This window comes from Pleurotus ostreatus (assembly GCF_014466165.1).
Source record: "Pleurotus ostreatus strain PC9 chromosome Unknown scaffold_6, whole genome shotgun sequence".
Lineage (NCBI taxonomy): Eukaryota > Fungi > Basidiomycota > Agaricomycetes > Agaricales > Pleurotaceae > Pleurotus > Pleurotus ostreatus.
In genome coordinates this window covers 246633-265737 of record NW_023503161.1, presented here as the reverse complement: position 1 = coordinate 265737, position 19105 = coordinate 246633, and the positions used below count along the sequence as shown (strand labels likewise).

The 19105-nt window shown below is 52.8% G+C and overlaps 4 protein-coding genes across 4 annotated transcripts; all 4 read left to right on the top strand.

Moving 5' to 3' along the window:
• Nucleotides 1-273: 273 nt before the first annotated feature.
• On the top strand, nucleotides 274-4175 carry PC9H_008343 (uncharacterized protein; the record flags this gene model as incomplete). The annotated part of the gene is made up of 5 exons (XM_036777857.1): nucleotides 274-310; nucleotides 362-546; nucleotides 603-1376; nucleotides 1596-2900; nucleotides 3117-4175. 5 exons carry the CDS (start codon nucleotides 274-276, stop codon nucleotides 4173-4175), a joined length of 3360 nt encoding a protein of 1119 aa, XP_036629285.1.
• A 6515-nt stretch (nucleotides 4176-10690) lies between these two features.
• On the top strand, nucleotides 10691-12570 carry PC9H_008342 (uncharacterized protein; the record flags this gene model as incomplete). The annotated part of the gene is made up of 15 exons (XM_036777856.1): nucleotides 10691-10750; nucleotides 10805-10853; nucleotides 10906-11055; nucleotides 11097-11223; nucleotides 11292-11405; nucleotides 11460-11469; nucleotides 11522-11536; nucleotides 11588-11615; nucleotides 11682-11791; nucleotides 11844-11942; nucleotides 11997-12048; nucleotides 12105-12149; nucleotides 12203-12269; nucleotides 12331-12469; nucleotides 12523-12570. 15 exons carry the CDS (start codon nucleotides 10691-10693, stop codon nucleotides 12568-12570), a joined length of 1113 nt encoding a protein of 370 aa, XP_036629284.1.
• Nucleotides 12571-13226: 656 nt separating this feature from the next.
• PC9H_008341 (uncharacterized protein) lies at nucleotides 13227-15943 on the top strand (the record flags this gene model as incomplete). The annotated part of the gene is made up of 20 exons (XM_036777855.1): nucleotides 13227-13380; nucleotides 13436-13490; nucleotides 13551-13824; nucleotides 13879-13892; nucleotides 13942-14003; nucleotides 14053-14114; nucleotides 14164-14212; nucleotides 14265-14356; nucleotides 14419-14585; nucleotides 14671-14784; nucleotides 14849-14858; nucleotides 14913-14927; nucleotides 14981-15008; nucleotides 15068-15177; nucleotides 15225-15323; nucleotides 15376-15427; nucleotides 15495-15539; nucleotides 15601-15667; nucleotides 15726-15864; nucleotides 15920-15943. 20 exons carry the CDS (start codon nucleotides 13227-13229, stop codon nucleotides 15941-15943), a joined length of 1632 nt encoding a protein of 543 aa, XP_036629283.1.
• Nucleotides 15944-16312: 369 nt separating this feature from the next.
• On the top strand, nucleotides 16313-19018 carry PC9H_008340 (uncharacterized protein; the record flags this gene model as incomplete). The annotated part of the gene is made up of 20 exons (XM_036777854.1): nucleotides 16313-16472; nucleotides 16524-16578; nucleotides 16637-16893; nucleotides 16941-16974; nucleotides 17039-17100; nucleotides 17159-17220; nucleotides 17271-17319; nucleotides 17376-17467; nucleotides 17530-17696; nucleotides 17763-17876; nucleotides 17931-17940; nucleotides 18001-18015; nucleotides 18067-18094; nucleotides 18146-18255; nucleotides 18319-18417; nucleotides 18474-18525; nucleotides 18578-18622; nucleotides 18693-18750; nucleotides 18804-18942; nucleotides 18995-19018. The coding sequence occupies 20 exons, from the start codon at nucleotides 16313-16315 to the stop codon at nucleotides 19016-19018; spliced, it is 1632 nt and encodes a 543-aa protein (XP_036629282.1).
• Nucleotides 19019-19105: the final 87 nt, after the last annotated feature.

Genomic DNA, 19105 nt, shown 5'->3' with positions numbered 1-19105 from the left:
CGCGCCACCCTTGCCTGTGGAGGCTACATAGATAGTGCGAGAGAGGTGAGTCCCGTCTCGTGTTCTTCCCCCTTCACATTCGTTCCCCAGTCGCGAGTGACTCTGTCCCCGACCTTTGTGCGTGTTGCTGCTGGCTTGCTGACGCGCTCTTTTACGCTCCCTTCTCTGTCACCCACTCCATAACATAACATAACATTTCACTCGATCCGACTCGAAGACACCCACATATAACAATCAATCAACCAACGCACGTCACCCTCAACGTCCACCATCATGCCAGCTTTACGCACCCGCGATACCCAGTCCCGCTGTGAGCCGCCCCTGTCCTCCCCTGAACGCACACTAACCCCCCCGTCTCTAGCACTCGAAGTGACCACCGCCCCCGCACAGACCCTCTCCCCGCCCGCCCTCGCCATCATCTCCCCCACCCCCCGCGCATTCACCTTCCCCATCAACACCCACACCCACACCCACACCCACACCCTCCACTCCGACTCCCTGCACGCCCTCGACCCCCTCTCCGAGTCCCCCTTCTCCTCCCCCCTCGCGTCCCCCTTCTCCTCCCCCCTCGGCACCCCCAGCCCCTCCCGCAGCGCCTCCAGGCCGGCTCGCCGTTCACCCTCCACGACCCGTTCCACTTCGACGCCGGCGCGTTCGGGTTCGGCGATGGGGATATGGATATGGATATGGACGGGAATATGAGTATGAGTATGAATATGAATATGAATATGGGCGGTATGGGCGTACACGGAATGGAGTCGGTGCTCGGCATGGCGCGAACGGTCTCCCCGTCGACGTGCCTCTCGCCCTCCCTCGTCCCCGCCCTCCCGACACACCCCTCCCCCCCTACACTCCCCACACTCCCCACACTCCCTACTCTCCCTACTCTCCCCAATCACCCGGCAAATCAGACACTGCCCGCGCCCTACACCGGCTCCTCCTCGTCTTCGCTGACCCACAAGCGCCGCAAATCCTCGCACTCGCACTCGCACTCCCTCACGCGCTCGCCCACGTCCGCGTCCGCGCGCTCGCGCTCCCTGAGCAAGGCGTCCCTGCACGCAAACGCGAACGCGATGTCGGTGTCGTCGCCGCTGAGGGGCGATGAGGCTGGCGAGGCTGGTGAGGGCAGTCATGGGAATGAGAAAGGAGAGAAAGGGGGCAATGGTGAGAAAGAGAGGGGTGAGAAAGACAAAGAGCGGGGCGAGAAGGAGAAGGAGAAGGAGCGCCGCCCGAAGAAGGGCGACGAGGACTACATCAAGCGCCCCGAGAACGCGTTCATACTGTTCCGCCGCAAGTGCTGCGAGGAGCGCAATGCCTCCACCACCACCACCTCCGCCTCCTCCATGAACTCGAACTCGACACCGTCCTCCCCGGCTGTGTCGCGCTCGCACTCGCTCGCGTCCGCCTCCCGCTCTCCGCTCCCCACCTCCACTTCCCTCTCCTCCACCCTCTCCTCCTCCCTCTCCTCTTCTACCACCACCACCTCTTCTACCTCCCTCTCCTCCACCCCCACCTCCCTCTCCTCCTCCCTCTCCTCTTCCCTCTCCACCACCACCCCCACCACCACCGCCCCCGCCTCCCCCGCGCCCGCGAAGAAACAGCGCCAGGCCGACCTCTCGAAGACGATCTCGCAGCAGTGGCGCGCGCTCGCGCCCGAGGAGCGCATGTACTGGGAGGAGCTCGCGCGCGAGCGCAAGCGCGAGCACGAGCGGATGTACCCGGGGTATGTGTATAGGCCGCAGAGGGGCGGGCGGCGCGCGAAGGGGGGGCGGGAGGGGAAGGAGGGGAATGGGAAAGAGGGGGGGAAGGATGGGGGGAAAGAGGGGAGTGGGGGGAGTGGGGGTGCGGGGAATGGGGGTGCGGGGAGTGGCGGGAAGGAGGGGAATGGGGGGAAAGAGGGGAGCGGGCGCAAGAACTCGATGGTGTCGAGCGCCTCTGCGGACGAGGACGAGGAGGAGCAGGACGCGTCGGGCGCGGGTGCGGGGGAGAAGAAGGAGCAGACGCTCTCGTTCGTCGTGCCCACGCTCCCCTCTCCGCCCGCCCACTCCACTCACGCGAGCCACGCCTCGTACACCCACCACCTCTCCCCGTTCGACGCTATCGCCACCCAGTTGTCTTCCGCTCTCGTACAACAGCAACAACAACAACAACAACAACAAGGAGGACAACAACAACAACAGCAACAACACGGACAAGGAGGAGGAGGAGGGTACACGCGCCCGGCATACCACGGCCGCTCGGCCTCCGCGCCCACGCCGCCGCCGTTCAGCACGCTGGGGCCCCTGCTCCAGCAGCACCAGCACGCCCCGTCCGCGTACCAGGCCTTCCCGCAGGACCCCGCTGCGTACCTCAATCTCAATCTCAATCTCAACCACACCACCACCAACCACACCACCAACAATCACAACAACCACAATCACGATCATGATCTCAACAATCACGATCTTAACACCACCACCAACAACAACCAAAACAACCAGCAGGGCTACGCGCACGCGCAGCACGGCTATGGGTCCGGGTCAGGGTCCGGGTCAGGGTATGGGTATGGGCAGCAGTGGTTCTGCGGGCAGCAGCATATCCAGATCCCGGACGTGTACACCGCCAGCTCGTGCCCCACCTCGCCCGCGCCTAATACTGCCAACACTGCCAGTACCACCAACAATATTTCCAATATTTCCAATGCCAACACTGCCAACACTGCCAATGCCGCCAACGACGCGAACAAAGCGAACAATGCGAACAAAGGTGGCGATATGGACGGAATGGGTGGGATGGGAGGGATGGGCGGGATGGGGGGATTGCTGCCGACGTCGCCGACGACGGACGTGCCGATGATCTCGGGCGCGCGCCGCGCGAGTGCCCCGGGACACCCCGCCAGCGCGCATACGCAGGCGTTCGAGGTATGTCTACGTCTTCCTTCTTCCTTTTTCATTCTTCCCCTCTTCTTCATTCTTCATTCCTTTTTCATTCTCCATTCGTCACTCTTCCTTCCCCTCTTCTTCATCCCCCACCACCACCAATATACATATACATATACGCATACCATATACCATACACCATAACCATACAACCATACTAACGAACGCGCTATCTGTTTTCTTTTGTGTTTCGTGCAGAGCTCAGACTTCCTGCGCGGGATGTACAACATGAACATGAACGTCTCCGCCCCCGCCCCCGCCTCCGCCTGCGCCGGCCTCCCGCACTCCCTCTCGCGCGTCTCGCGCAAGCCGCTCTCGCTCTCCACCTCGTCTCTCACCTCGTCTCTTTCGGCCTCGTCTCTTTCGCTGTCGACCTCGGCGCTCTCCGCGTCCCCCGCATCGTCCGGCCCGCCGTCCCCCAGCTCGCTGTCGGGCGCGTTCGAGCGCTCGTCGCTGCACGATGCGTCACTCGCGCACGCGAACGCGTGCGGCGGCGGCGCGGATGTGAACATGAGTATGGGGATGGGGATGGGGATGGGTGGTGAGTATGGTGTGGGTGGTGAGTATGGCAGTGACTATGGTGTGGGTGCTGATTACGGTGTGGGTGGCGATTATGGCGTGGGTGGTATGGGGATGGAGTATACTGGGATCGGGATGGGGATGATTGGAGGAGGGATTGGGGGAGAGTACGCGGGGTTCCAGGGGTTCGGCGCGGACGTGTACGGCTTTGACGGGTTCAGCGGCGCGGACGTCGCTGTCCACGGCTGGAGCAGCACTAACAACAACAACAACAACGCCCAGAACGACGGACACGCGGGGGAGCGCGCACGCAATGCGCACGCCAACGCGAACGGCGACACAAATGGAAATGGAAATGGAAATGGCAAGTCCCTGTCGACGACCCCGACCCCGACGCAGCACGGCGACGCGTATGCGCATGCGTACCACCCCGTGTTCAGCGTGCCCGAGGTGAGCTTGGGCGGCATGGGCGGTATGGGGATGTTCATGCCGGACGACTTCGACCTCGGGGCGATCCAGTCCGTCGCGTTCGGGCTTCCGGGAGACGCGTCGGCGGATGCGGATGCGGATGCGGCGCCCGCGGCCAAGTTTGGCGGGGGCGTTCGGGAGGTGGGCGAGCACGCGGAGTATGGCGTGGACGGGGACGGGGCGCATGGGATGGATGTGAGTGGAGGGAATATGGGGATGGGTATGGGGATGGGCATGGACACGGATATGCAGGGCGCGGTGAACGTCTAGTTCCGCACCTCCGCACCACCTCCCCCCAACTCCTGCACCAACTCCTTAATCAAATAACCCGCTACGTCCTCGCCCCTCTCCTTCCTCAAACAACAACAACAACAACTAAAGTGTAAGTGTAAGTGTAGATGTGCGTTCGTGCATTGTTCGGACTGTCCTTTTTCTATCTGCGTGTTTATATGCCCCTCGCCCCTCTTTGGACTTTTGCGTAGGGTAGGGTAGGGTAGGGTAGGGTAACCGGTCTTGCTCTCCTCTCCTCTCCCTTCCACCCCCTTCTCCCTTTCTAAAGCCTTGATGGCCCGCATCCTCCGTCCCCACGCACACTCGCTACGAGCCAACGACGCGCCACGACACCCATCCCCTCAGCACTCAGCACATCGGATGCCTACGACGTTGGGTCGCCGGACGACGGAGATACCCCCCCACCTCTCACGCTTCATACCACCTATACTGCATACTCATACCCGCTCCCGCCTCTATACCGTGCTACATCTTCCACCCACCCACTTCATCTCCCATACCCGGATCGCAGTGCGATTCCTCCCCCTCTTCCCTCTTCCCTCTTTTTACTATACGCTGTATTCTTTACTCTTTACTCTTTACTCTTGCTCTTGCTCTTTTTACTGTGCGCCTTTTTCCTTTTTGTTTCTTTCGCCGAACATGCACGCACACGCACACGCACACGCACACGCTCGCTCGCACTCCCCTCGATCAACTCTCCGACGCCGTTCTCAGCATTCCCGACACGCCGCCCTCCCCTCCCTTCCCGCTCCCGCCTCGAACACCGAACACCGAACACCGAATACCTGTACATCCACGCTCCGAACGAGCGCGAACTCACGGGGCTGTGCCCCTCCGCTCCCTTCCCATACGCACCCGCTCCTTTGACGACCAGCAAGCGACATCCAGTCCCTCCTTACGACCACTCTCCCCCTCTCCCTCTCCAAGATGTATTTCCCCACCCCGCTTCCCGCTTCCCGCCTCCCGCCTCTATTCCCCTCTTGACTCTTCGCTCTTGTCCGATTCGACGTTCTTGACTTTGTATCCCTTACCTTGACTCCCCACCACTGTTTCCATTGTTTGCTTGACTTTACGACTCTGCTACTGACGTTTGACGAACGATCTTCTGTGTTCTACTACCCCCCCTGTTTATGTGTTTATTTGTATATACTTCCTTGGATTCGGATTGTGCCTCTAAGTTGTATCCCCTCCGCAGACGTGTTGCTATACCCTTCGCCCCCCTCCCCTCCCCTCCCACTCCCAATATCCCCCCACCTCCCGCTCGCTCGCTCGCGACACGCCATGCGTCCCCCACTTGATTTCGTGTACATCCTCTCTTCTCCTCTTCATCTATACATACATACACTTTCTTCATCACCACATCACATCACCACGCATTCCATCCATCCACGCACGCACTCGCACTACACATCCCATTCCCATTCAGCTTCGGTGTCCATACTTCCTTCCTTCCTTCTCTTCCTCTTCCACATCTCATCTCAATCTCATCACTGCTTCACGATTCCACCCACCCTGTTGTATTCAACACCGTACGTATCTATATACCAACGTGTACCACAAGCTACAACACATATCGACAATATTTATCGATATCTTCCGGGCATATCCTCGTCGCGACAGCCTGATTGTGAGTCATCCGTACCTCAAGGTAAGTCATGAGTACGCCTCGGTGACGGGTTATCAGTCACCGTCGCCCTCAGCAATGCGTCTGAGACATTCTGGTTCCGGATTTGAGAACAATAAGCCCCCTAGCTCCTGAGGCCTGAGACACAGTCCCTGCACGCTCGCAGCTGTGGTTACCACACCGCTCGGGCACTCGGTATCTCGGACATGTCATTCTCGGGTATGTTCTCCTTCTCTGGTGGCGGCGGCGGCGACAACAGCTGCAGTACGGTGCGGATACGTGCGGACCTGCAATTAATCCTGAATCCTGCATTCTAGTGGCAAGTGCACCACAGGAACTTCATCGATTCCATGCGTTTTTCTAGAACACCGAGTGCACACCGAGCAGACCAAACAAAGGAAGATATTCAGAGAGTCAGAAACGGACTTACGGCGTTCGCGCCATATACGGTAAGACCTGCCTTAACCATTCTCGACGTTCTATGTTCGCGTTCTCGATTTCTTGGGTTCTAGTCTCCGACTCCGACCAACAATAAGAAATACGAATGCGTGTGTGCGCGTGTACTTACCGAGGAGAATACTTAAATGAATTACGAGCGAGGAGTGTTGGTGCGAGACAAGACAAGAAATGAGACATAGAAGGGTTCTAGATTGACTGACGCGCCGGCCATAGTTTGGCTCAACTCTCGGCGCTCAGTTCTTATCATCAGCGCTGCGAAGATGTCTGCATCTGTGGGCATAACTGAGTAGCCGGTGGGAGGAGAAGTGAAGCTTTGAGTCATAGCAACGAGCGTGCACGGTTATCAGAGTCCAGACGGTACAACAATAAGACAACTTCGAAGACACGATGATGGGTTCTGGCTTCTGCGTTTTGTGTCCATGATCCACTGATAGCTTTCTGCACCGGACCATGTGGGGACGGAGAAGGCGCTGAGCGGCGAAATCCACAGAAAATGGGGACGTAAATTCGGCGCAGATGCAAAGTTCAACCATATACGTGATTACAAAAGTGGAAATCTGAACACAAGGTCCGTGACCTCAGCTCGCAGCGACTTCCTTAGGGGGCGTGAGAGGCGACGCGAGGAGTGGCCCGATAAACCGTAAAAATGTAATATTCGAACTGCAAGGTTTGCGGTGTGGGAAGGGGACGCATGGCATGTGTGATGCGTGATTTAATGAGTTAACCGCTTTGATTCTTGGGCCCATACGCCCGTGGCCCTGAGCCATTGTGGTCGCTCCTCCGTGTACTTCTGGGACGTCAAGTTTTGAGGTCGGAGTGGACTTGTACGAGCAGATTGGCGGGAACGCGGGGGCTATTCGAGGGAAGGAGGAGGGAGTCAGGCCAATGGTTACCGATCGTGTCGATCCCAGGGCGTTTGAACGGACAATCCAACCTAAATTCCCATAAAAGACATAGGTACCGGCGGGATGACATCGGTGAAAACCACGCTCAGTGGGACCAAAAGCAATACTTTAGGTTGTTGAGGTCGCGGTGCATTACCGTATCGAGAGGGAGGTAAAACACCCATATCACCGAATTAACCTACACTTCCTCCGTGTTCGTGTGGACATGTCGATGGTATTCCCTCGCTCGCCCTGGTGCCCTCTAGGAACATACGAAGCATGACTCGACACCGCAGAATCAAATCGTGAAATGGTGGGATTATCGAGCTAGGCCATATGCATTGTCGTTCATTTGCCCGGCAAGACATACTCGCATAACGTGAAAGAACAACCCAAAATAGTCGGAAATAGTGTTCTTATCAGGGCAAAATGAATGCATGAGCGGGCGGATATGAAACGAAGTGATTGATTAGAGGATAAATTGATGTGCCAGCATGGTTCTAGGTGCTCCTGCGGTTTTGAGTTGCAGGGTGCTAGGGTGATCAGAAGAAACAAAGCTTTGGTGAAGGTCCACAGGGTTTGATGCGTGGGGCCGTTCGAGAGGGCGAGACGGATGTTGGCGGCGACAACTTGATGAACTTGGTGGATCCACAGCGATAGAAGTGGGATATCCTCGTCGAACACCGTGATGGTACACCACAAAACTTGGCCCGGAGTAGACACGTCCACAAGGACACACTGCCTTACGGGACTGTTGGTGTTAGAGTGCGCGAGGGAAGTTACACACCTCTCACAACAATTGCTCGATGCCACGATCGTGATCACGATAGACTATGACTCGATGTCATATCCCAGGCAATGTGGGGTACTTGGTTCCACGGCGGTCCGGAATGTAGAAATGAACCCACGAGACCTCCTTGACTAGTATAGTGGTCACATACGGCATTAGGAGAAGCAAGCACGAGGAAAGGCATAGTACACAAGGGAAGCACCCGATCCAGATTTGACAAGGGTCTAGTCCGCTGCCGGCGGTACTGGGGATGGGGAGCAAAGGGAAATACATGTATATATTCCAAAATTCTTCTTGACCAAGACGACCTAGTCCAGCGCGTGAGGAAGTAATGAGCGTTAGCTCGTTGACTATCCATTGCTGGCACTCTGACGGAGTAAGCCGCACATCGAGCCCCGAGGACCGAGGACGGGTAGCAGAGGATCCAGCTTTGCAGGGAGGGCGTTAACGTTGCCCCCACGAGTGGCGTCATAAAGGTACTTGGGAAGGAGAAAAGAATATTCTACCAACCCTCAAAGAGTGCTTGCCGCCGAAGACTTTGGAGGGAATGGTAGAGCAGACCTGGAGAGGTAAAGCGTACATGCAGGGACCAGGGACGCCTTGGGATGAGTATCAGTGGCGCGCGTGTGGAGATATACACGCCAGACATTGTTTGCCTTTGGGTGTCTTGGTGGCGCATGTAGCTCTATCCCACATCGTCGAGAGCTGAAGGCAGTGGTGGGTACATGTGTGTACCGCCTCATTCATCGGAGCGGCAAAGGCCTGGTGGCCCATGGTAATGATAAGTACGAGCACTGGGGTTGTCGCTGATCGCCATCAGTATGTATGTGACACAGCAGGCACGTCGTCCCGAGGCTACAGCACGGTGTTGAAGCAGGATGCCGACAGGTACGCAACGTGGAAGTATCGGTGCACGGAGGCGGTAATCAGAGCAATCTGGGACGAGCGACCCGTAGCCATGGCCGAGGACGCCCCATCTGGTCAGTACAGAGCCAGGCTGCTGGCTGATGTTGGACAAGGATAGTCGGGATGACCAAAGGATCTACGAGCGTTCTCCAGCGGCTTCCGAAGAATCGAGTGATGTAAGAAGAATTGGGACCGCTGCCATTGATTACTTCTCCTTTGGTGCCGGCTATCCATTGAATGTCGTCGACCACAGCAGACCGTAATAATATTTCCTGTCGTTTTCGGTCGATATATGCGGTAGAAGAAAGCCAGTGCGAGGAAGGAAGAAAGCCTCTTTTGGAATGGTCTCCAACGGCAATTTATACCAAGCCACCACGCCTGAAGCACGCAGGAGACACGAGTCCTTCGACAAAGAGAAAATGCAGCCGACTCGTGTCTTTGACGTCTTGACACCAAGGCCATGAGTTGATGGCCCAGGATGAGAATCGCGTATAGAATCCTCGAGGTGCCCCGTGGACGAAATGCATCATCTGTGGTCTGCCACACGAGAGCTCCCGCGCGCCACGAGGATGCTGGGCAAGTCGCTGACGAGTCGTTGAAGCGTCGCATTGTAGTCACTGTTGGATGGATGTGGTGGCGGCCGTCGGCAAGTACTAAGCGCTTCGGGTTTCGGATTCCCACGATTTTTCTTCTTCCAACGCTACCGCTGGAGCTGCAGATTTCTATTCAATGCAAAATGTCGATTCGGAAAAGTTCAAAATACCCCTCCAGTCCCACCCGCTATGCCCGCAAGCTTTGGTCAGCCCAATTTGATTCCAATCATACACATTCTTCGTTAGGCGGGGTTTGATGGGAATTCGTGGCGAACATCAGTGCCAAAGTTGCGCCATCCCAGCATCAGTCACCAACCTGTTCGACCGTGGATAACAAATAAATTTAGGGCATTGATAAGACCAACGGTTTTCAGTCTCTGAGGCCGAGGCTTCCCCTTGTACTACTTCACAGTGATGAGCGTGGACGACGATGAGCGCAATACCAACGCGAGCACTGCAACTCGCAGCGCCCAACTTCTGAGGCAGAATCGGCCGCCGTTAGTGTACTGGAGCTTGCTACAGCGAAGGATCCCAGTTTGAACCCAGGGGACTTGACTTTTGATGAAGGTGAGTTCAAACTTCAACGGTTGGGAGCGTTGGCTTCAATGATGAATTGTGCCAGATACCGCTGGTGGTCTTGGACGCCACTTGGGTGTCTTCAGTTGTACCATGCTTATGCAAGTTCCCCGTCCGCACTGTTCGCATTCGTTGTGATATTCATGGATCAATATCCAGAGTCGGACGCATCATCGGGACCGGAATATTCTCTACGCCATCCTCCATTCTCGGTTCTGTAGGTTCCGTTGGCGCCTCCCTTATGCTCTGGATTCTCGGCTTCATGCTGTCTTTCTGCGGTCTGTTTGTCTGGCTGGAGTATGGGACGATGTTCCCTCGGTCCGGCGGGGAGAAAGTGTACCTTGAAGCCGTTTACAAACGGCCTCGCTATCTTGCAACAGTAATATTTGCTACAATTGCAATCCTCCTCGGATTCACTGCATCAGGGTGTATAGTATGTTCTCTCTCTCCATGAATATTCATCACTTTGATTCCGTGAATAGATATTTGCGAATAAGTTCGTGTGTTACTTACCCTTTCATACTCTCTTGTTGACTTATTAGCGCGTCCAGCATCCTCATAGCAGCCGGTCATGCACCTGATCGCTGGGTAGTACGGGGTATAGCTTTGGGTGGTAAGTCCGCAAATTCTAGGCTTAGCGATAAATTAGAAGCTGCTCAGTTATGACTTTTGTCACCGTTCTCCACGGTTTCACTCCAAAGCTTGGTCTTCTGGTCATGAATGTAAGTCATTTTGGTCCTTTCACTTTCTTAGGGTTATCACTCACCTCCGTACAGGGCCTTTCCGTGTTCAAAATCGCCATCCTGCTTTTTGTCGTTGTGTCTGGTAATTGACCGTTGCCTTAGGCGACTGCGTACAAGGCTCATAAACTACCTAGGATGGGTCGTGCTATCTGGGCATACTCGCGTTCAAAATCCTGGCGCAAACTTCCACGACATCTTTGCCGGTAGTTCTCATAGTGGCAACGATGTTCGTCCCCCTGTCCTCCTTCCCCTAATTATCCCTAATCATGCGCCCCCTCTTGAAAGTACGCCACGGCTACATTCAAAGTGCTCAACGCCTACGCAGGGTGGTCGAACGTCAACTACGTTCTGAATGAAGTCAAGGACCCCATCCGTACTCTTAAAATTGCAGGACCTCTTGGCTTAGGGATATGTGCGACGTTGTATGTGCTTGCTAATGTTGCTTATTTCGCGTGAGTCATGCCTATGCACGAGGTTTCTATGGCGCGGTACTGGTTGCTAATGATTAGGTGGTAAATAGGGCTGCTACGAAGGAGGAGATAACGAACTCTGGAGTGACTGTAGCGGCTTTGTTCTTCAAAAATGTGTTTGGAACGCAGGCTCAGCGGGCGTTGTCAGTATTTGTTGCACTTTGGTGAGTCCTTTGTCAAGGTAAGAAAGGAAACATGTTACTGATCTTGTCCAACAGCGCACTAGGCGTAAGTATTTCCCATCACGAATGCGTGCGACTAACCGTGATCTCTACGCTAGAATGTCATAACAGTGGTTTGTTGCTCGGCCAATGCACAACACGATAAAGCGCTAATCGCAGTATAGACTTACTCGGCTGCCCGGATAAACCAAGGTAATTTTGTGTTCTATTCATTTCATTTTCTCCAATAACCCGATACCTTACTTCCGTTGCTCGAAGAATTGGCCAAGGCCGGAGTGCCTCTGCCTTTCGGAAACCGTTTCTGGGCGTCGAACTGGCCTACTGGCAAGTCCCCGCTTCCAGGCCTTGTGATCCACTTGATACCATCTGTATGTCGCTCCTCTCATTCATCTCATTGAAGGGATACCCATCAGCACCTAGGTGATTGTGATCCTCCTCCCGCCACCCGAGGTCGCGTACCCTTTTATCTTGAATGTTGAGGGATACCCACACCAGATCGTCAACGTATTCATCGTCGCGGTTCGCAATCTGCCTCGCCCTTCTGGTAATAAGCATCGTCTGACCGCTAAGTAGGGGTTGTTTTGGCTTCGATACAAAAAACCCGATGCCGTCCGACCGTTCAAAGGTTTGTTTTATCTACCTCACTCGTCTGGTTCAAGATAATTTGAACGCTTTATGTAGTCTGGTGGCCTATAGTTATTTTCTTCTTAGCAGCAGCCCTATTCTGTAAGCTGAACCTTGCGTTTTGCTTCTTCCTCGGTCACTCACAACTATTACAGTGGTGATAGCACCCTTCTTACCACCCGCAAATGGTGTAGGGGATACGCCACCGCTTCCATACTATTTGTGAGTGATTCGCCACTCCGTTTGCAACCTTTTTGGCCTGTCATGCTCAACGGTACTTTAGATATTGCCTCGTTGGTATTGGTATCATCGTGCTGGGCGTCGTGTATTGGGCAGTATGGCGCATAGTTCTTCCTCGTGTCTTCGGATACCATCTAGTCCCAAGGAAGGAGACCCTCGATGATGGGACAGTAATCACACTGGTGAGTCTATATGCCTATCAACATTTCGGTTATGTACTCATCATTTCGTTTAGTTCTCACGACAAAAGTTGGCTTACGGGGTGATACCTGAAGTACCATAGTCTCATTTACGAGCTACATACCACCCATTTTCGCTCCCTTTGTTTGACTAGATGCTATATACACGATTGAACCAATGTGGTATTGCGTCTGCGTCTGGATAAAGCCACACGCCCTTCTTGATGTGTGATATGGCCACGTTCCCCTACACCACGAGCGATCCGCGTAGTCGTGTCTTGGACGTCCTGACAGCGAGACCATGAGTTACTGTACCCGGATGAGAATTGCGTGAGGAACCCCAGTGAGGAAACGTGGGTTAACTCAGATTCCCACGATCTTCCTTCTTCCGTCGAGGCTCCTTATTGCTTGTGCTTCAACGCCATGGCCTGCACGGCCAAGCACCCGTTTGATTCATCGTTTCCAACTTCGCTCACAATGTCAAAAATATCCAGCAACCCCCTCCAGTTTCATCCAGTACACACCCTTTGAACTGAGGCTGTGCTGCTTTCCTAGCTTAATTGTACCCACTTCTTTGGGTGGGGTTTGGATGGGGTTCCGTGGCGAAGAGAAGCTCTAAAGTTGCGCCATCCTAGTTTAATCAGTCACCGGCTCCCTTCGACGCGTGGAGAATACCTAAATATAGACCATATCTCTCCATTGATAAGCCCGACCTTTGAATCTCTCTGAGGAGAAGCCGCCCTTGCACACTTTTACAGTGATGAGCTCCGACGACAAACGCGATGTGGATGCGACCACCGAAAAGCAGGCCAGAATCTCCGAGACTGAATCGGCCAGCGTCAGTGTACGTTCCCTGGAGCTTGCTACGGCGAAAGATCCAAGTCTCAACCCTGGGGACTTGACCTTCGATGAAGGTGAGTTCAACCAGTTGCTGCTGGACGCCTTGATTCTCAAGACGAATCATATTAGACACCGCTGGTGGTCTCGGGCGCCACTTGGGAGTGTTCAGTTGCACCATGCTTATGCAAGTTTTCGTTTGGCACGGGTTCGATTCATTCATTATGTTTACACACCAAAATTCTAGAGTTGGGCGCATCATAGGAACCGGAATATTCTCTACTCCGTCGTCTATTCTCGGTTCTGTAGGTTCTGTCGGCGCGTCACTCATGCTTTGGGTTCTTGGCTTCGTGCTATCGTTTTGTGGCCTCTTCGTCTGGCTGGAATATGGCACGATGTTTCCTCGTTCGGGCGGGGAGAAAGTGTACTTGGAAGCTGTTTACAAGCGTCCTCGATATCTCGCAACAGTAATATTTGCCATCAATGCAATAATTCTTGGGTTCACTGCGTCAGGGTGTATTGTATGTTGTTCCCCTCTAGTTACAAGCCTGGACGCTGATGCATGCATTTCATAGGTATTTGCGAACAAGTCCGTGTGCGAATTGCCCTCTTGTAATTTTTATTGACAGGGTATGAAGTATCCTCATAGCCGCTGGTCATGCAGCGGATCGCTGGGCCGTGCGAGGTATAGCCTTGGGCGGTACGTTCCCCACCACATTCTACCCCAGCAAGTTATTGATATTTCTCAGTCATCACTTTCGTCACCATTCTGCATGGCTTCACCCCCCGGTTTGGTATTCTGGTCATGAACGTTGGTTGCTCGTCAATTTTATCACGTCGAAGTCTTCATCTCCGTACAGGGACTTTCCGTGTTCAAAATTGTCATACTGTTATTTGTTGTCATATCTGGTAAGTGCTCTCGTCAGAATTCCACATATGGCGCTAATGCATCACTATCCAGGATGGGTCGTTCTTTCTGGGCGCACTCACATACAAAACCCTCACGCAAATTTCCACAATGCCTTCGTCGGTAGCTCTCATAGTAGCAACGATGTTCGTTTGTCCTCCCATTCTCGCCCTGAGTCTTTTCGTCTGATCGTAAATATCATGTACAGTACGCTACAGCTACATTCAAAGTCCTCAACGCCTATGCAGGATGGTCGAACGTCAATTACGTTCTGAACGATGTCAAGAACCCCGTTCGGACGCTGAAAATCGCTGGGCCGCTTGGCTTGGGGATATGCGCAACGTTGTACCTGCTTGCGAATGTTGCTTATTTTGCGTGAGTTATACACATGCATTTTCATGCAGTATGGTGCTCGGTGCTGATGATTGATGGTGTGATTGGGTGTATGGATGCTAAATAGGGCCGCTACGAAAGAAGAGATAGTGAAATCTGGAGTAACTGTAGCATCTTTGTTCTTCAAAAATGTATTTGGAACGCAGGCTCAGCGGGCATTATCGGTTTTTGTCGCGCTTAGGTGGGTCCTCCCGGCGAACTCGAAAAAAAATCAAACTCACCACCAATCTTGCCTCGTCGAACAGCGCACTAGGTGTGAGTATCTCCACTATTTCATATGCTGACAGCTAATCTTAATCTCTGCCTTAGAATGTTATAACAGTAGTGTGTTGTGCTTTATAATTGAATATTGTGGCAGCGAACTGATTGTATCATAGACCTTCGCGGCCTCCCGGATAAATCAAGGTAATTCTTCATTCTATTTCGTCCCGTCTTTATCAAAAACTTACATCCGGCTCTTGAAGAGCTGGCCAAAGCTGGAGTGCCTTTGCCATTCGGCAATCGTTTCTGGGCGTCAAACTGGCCTACTGGCAAGTCCCCACTTCCAGGTCTTATAATCCACTTGATACCTTCGGTACGTCCCTACATTTATCACACCGAGGCGATGCTGAGCAGTGCTAGATCATCGTCATTATTGCCCCGCCGCCTCAAGTTGCATATCCTTTTATCCTGGACGTCGAGGGATACCCACAGCAGATCATCAATGTATTCATCGTCGTAGTCAGCATTCCACCTTGCTATCCTTTTACGGTAGCATCTGACCGTTACTCAGGGCTTGTTCTGGCTTCGGTACAAGAAGCCCAATGCTGTTCGACCGTTTAAAGGTTCGTTGCTTTACCTTGCGACCAAGCACTCGTTCCGTGATCACAGCCCTGAATGATTGAACACTAGTCTGGTGGCCAATAGCTGTTTTCTTCTTGGCAGCGGCCCTCTTCTGTAAGGCCAATGTGGCGCTTTGCTTGCCGATAGCTTTATCGATCCGTTAAATCCTTCATAGTGATGATAGCACCTTTCCTTCCACCTGCTAACGGCGTCGGGGATACGCCACCAATTCCGTACTACGTGTAAGCCGTTTATCATCTATTAACTAGACCTCGTTGCGATCCTGAAAGGCATCGATAGGTACTGTCTGGTTGGGATTGGTATCATGTTACTGGGCGTCGTGTACTGGGCAGTATGGCGTGTAGTTCTTCCTCGTGTCTTCGGATACAATCTAGTCCCCAGGAAGGAGGCACTCGATGACGGGACAGTGGTGACACTAGTGAGTTCACGATTGCGCGGTCATGTCTTCCATATGTATTAATACTTTCGTTTAGTTCTCGCGACAAAAGTTGAGTTAGTGTCAAGGGGCGAATATGAATCGGTTCTCCATTTAAGCGCCCACCTCACGATCTTCAGTCATCCTTTGTTTCGTTCAATTGAATTTGTATTCCTCGCTTTCAGTGTGCGGCCGAATTAATGACCGAGGAGGGCAACGCACTTGGACATGCTTTTATAAGGTAGTCAGATAGCGGCCACGCGTACTTCTCGAGGTCATGCGATATCCCGAATCTGGTCTGCGTGGCGAACCACGGGGGTTATCTATTCTCGAAGTTAGTAAGGATTTTTTTTAACGCTTCGTGATTTCATCTATATGAATAACTGTAATGAAGCAGGCCGTCTACGCCCGCTACTGCTTGCTCTTCCCCCCCTCAAAAGTCAACCAAAAAATGGACCAAGGACGAGACTACGACGAACCTTCCCCGGGGATGGAGAAGTTCTCCGAAGACAAGGTGATACCCTCGGCGCTGGATGTTGAGGAACTCAGCACGCGCTCGCTCGCTGTCCAAGATCCTGTCTTGACCGCCAGAGGCTTGACTTTCGATGAAGGTACATGCATGGGCTATTTCCTGGACTACAGCTACTGAGCCGTCTCATAAGACACTGCTGGTGGTATGGGCCGTCACATGGGCGTATTCAGCTGCACTATGCTCATGTGAGTCCCGGTCACTCAATCTGGCTCTTCATTGGCCTTCGGTTGACCCGGATGCTAGAGTCGGCTCCATCATCGGAACCGGGATATTCTCCACCCCTTCGTCCATACTTGGATCTGTTGGATCAGTGGGTGCATCTCTTATGCTATGGGTCCTCGGATTTGTATTGGCGTCCTCTGGTCTTCTCGTCTGGTTGGAGTATGGCACGATGTTTCCTCGATCAGGTGGAGAGAAGGTATACCTTGAAGAGGTGTATCAGACGCCTCGGTATCTGGCCACTGCAATCTTCGCCATCCACGTGTTATTGTTGGGCTTTAGTGCGTCAGGGTGCATTGTAAGTTCTTTACCGTTTGAGACCACGTAGTTGATTCAGTTAACACGAAGGTGTTTGCAAACAAGTACGTTCCAAAGGGGTGACACATTTGACATTGGACCAAATTGCTTTTTCGTTGTGCATAACAGTGTTCTTGTTGCGGCAGGGAGCCCCGCGGATCAGTGGGCTGTTCGAGGGATAGCTTTAGGCGGTAACATCTCTATCGCTGTGATGCCTTGACCGACGCTGATATAACCCTAACAATCCAGTCATCATCTTTGCTACTATCTTGCACGGCTTTACCCCAAGGCTCGGTGTCCTCGTCATGAATGTAGAGTCAGATATATTTCTACTTGGGGGCTCCGCTGAACCGACGTATAGAGCCTTTCACTTATCAAAGTTTTCCTCCTGCTTTTCGTTGTAGTGTCAGGTAAATGCGCCTCACACCTTTCCGTTCAAAATAGCAGGTGCTCATTACTTTTCTAGGTTTGGTGGTCCTATCGGGGCACACTCGTGTCCAGGAACCTCATGCAAACTTTCGAGATGCCTTCGCTGGAAGTTCTCGCAGCAGTGGCGATGTACGAGGATATCTTTACGTCATCTATACCCATATTGCGATACTGATACATGGCCTTGATAGTATGCCACCGCCATGTTCAAAGTCATCAATGCATACGGAGGGTGGTCGAACCTCAATTACATTCTTAACGACGTCAAGAATCCAGTTCGCACTTTGAAGATAGCAGGCCCCCTTGGCTTGGGCATCTGCGCTGGCCTATACCTCCTTGCAAACATTGGTTACTTCGCGTAAATCAGCTTTATGAAGTGGTTTCTAGATTCGTCCTAATATTTACTTTGCCAACTTGCTCGCAGTGCGTCAACAAAAGACGAGATCATTAACTCCGGAGTGACAGTTGCTTCGTTGTTTTTCAAGAATGTCTTTGGTGTGCAGGCACAGCGTGCCTTGTCTGCCTTCGTAGCTCTTAGGTGTGTATGCCCATGTACCCAAGGCATTGATTCTCAAACGGAAGTTTCTTGTAGCGCTTTAGGGGTGAGTGGAGCACACAACCCTCTACTTCACTGATCATAACCTTTGCCGATAATTTCTTAGAATACAATCACTGTGGTTCGTAAATAATCACACCTTCGAGGCACTGACACAATATTTCCACTACAGACCTTCACCTCGTCTCGCCTTTATCAAGGTGAACTTGGCAGTTAAATTCATTGCCTGCGAACTTACTGGGCTTTCTTAGAGCTAGCAAAGTCTGGCGTGCCGCTCCCCTTTGGCAATCGATTTTGGGCGTCGAATTGGCCTACCGGACAATCCCCTCTTCCAGGACTGATTCTTCACTTGATACCCACGGTTAGTCTCCGAACCTTATCACCTGCAATTCTATTTCTCGTTCTGAATACGGTGTCTCTTTAGATCATAGTCATCATCGCCCCGCCTTATAGAGTGGTGTATCCATTCATCCTGAATGTTAAAGGATATCCTTCGCAGATAATCAACTTATTCATTATCATTGTTCGTTATTCCATTTATAGCAACGAATACTGCTCTGACGCCTTCGATTTGATCAGGGCTTATTCTGGTTACGATACTCCAGACCAAATGCTATCAGACCATTCAAAGGTACATTCCCTTATAATGCTCGCCTCCATCCTTGTGCTTACTATGCGCCCAGTGTGGTGGCCTGTCGGCATATTTTACCTAGCCTGCGTCTTCTTCCGTAGGTCTACCATTGGATCTATGTACCCCTTGTACTGACACCGAAAGGCATATGCTTTCAGTGATCATAGCACCTTTCCTCCCCCCTCAAAATGGAGTCGGAGATACCCCTCCTATACCATACTACGTGTGAGTTCGCTCCATCTTCTAGCTAACAGCCTTCAACTCAAATCATTGAATAGATACTGCCTGGTTGGCATAGCTGTCATGTGCCTCGGTGTTGTGTACTGGGCCTCCTGGAGAGTATTCCTGCCCCGATTCTTCCACTATCAATTGATTACCGCCAAGGAGACGCTGGACGACGGAACTGTCGTCACAGTGGTGAGCCTTATTTACTACATTTGCCCTCCTCTTGTTCTGATTCCTTCTTTAGTTTAGACACCAAAAGACATCTTGACGCGAACCCCATGCAAAGTACAGTATGTATGTCGGGAATCAATGATGAAGACTGTCCTGCCCACCCCTGTAACACCCTATACCTATA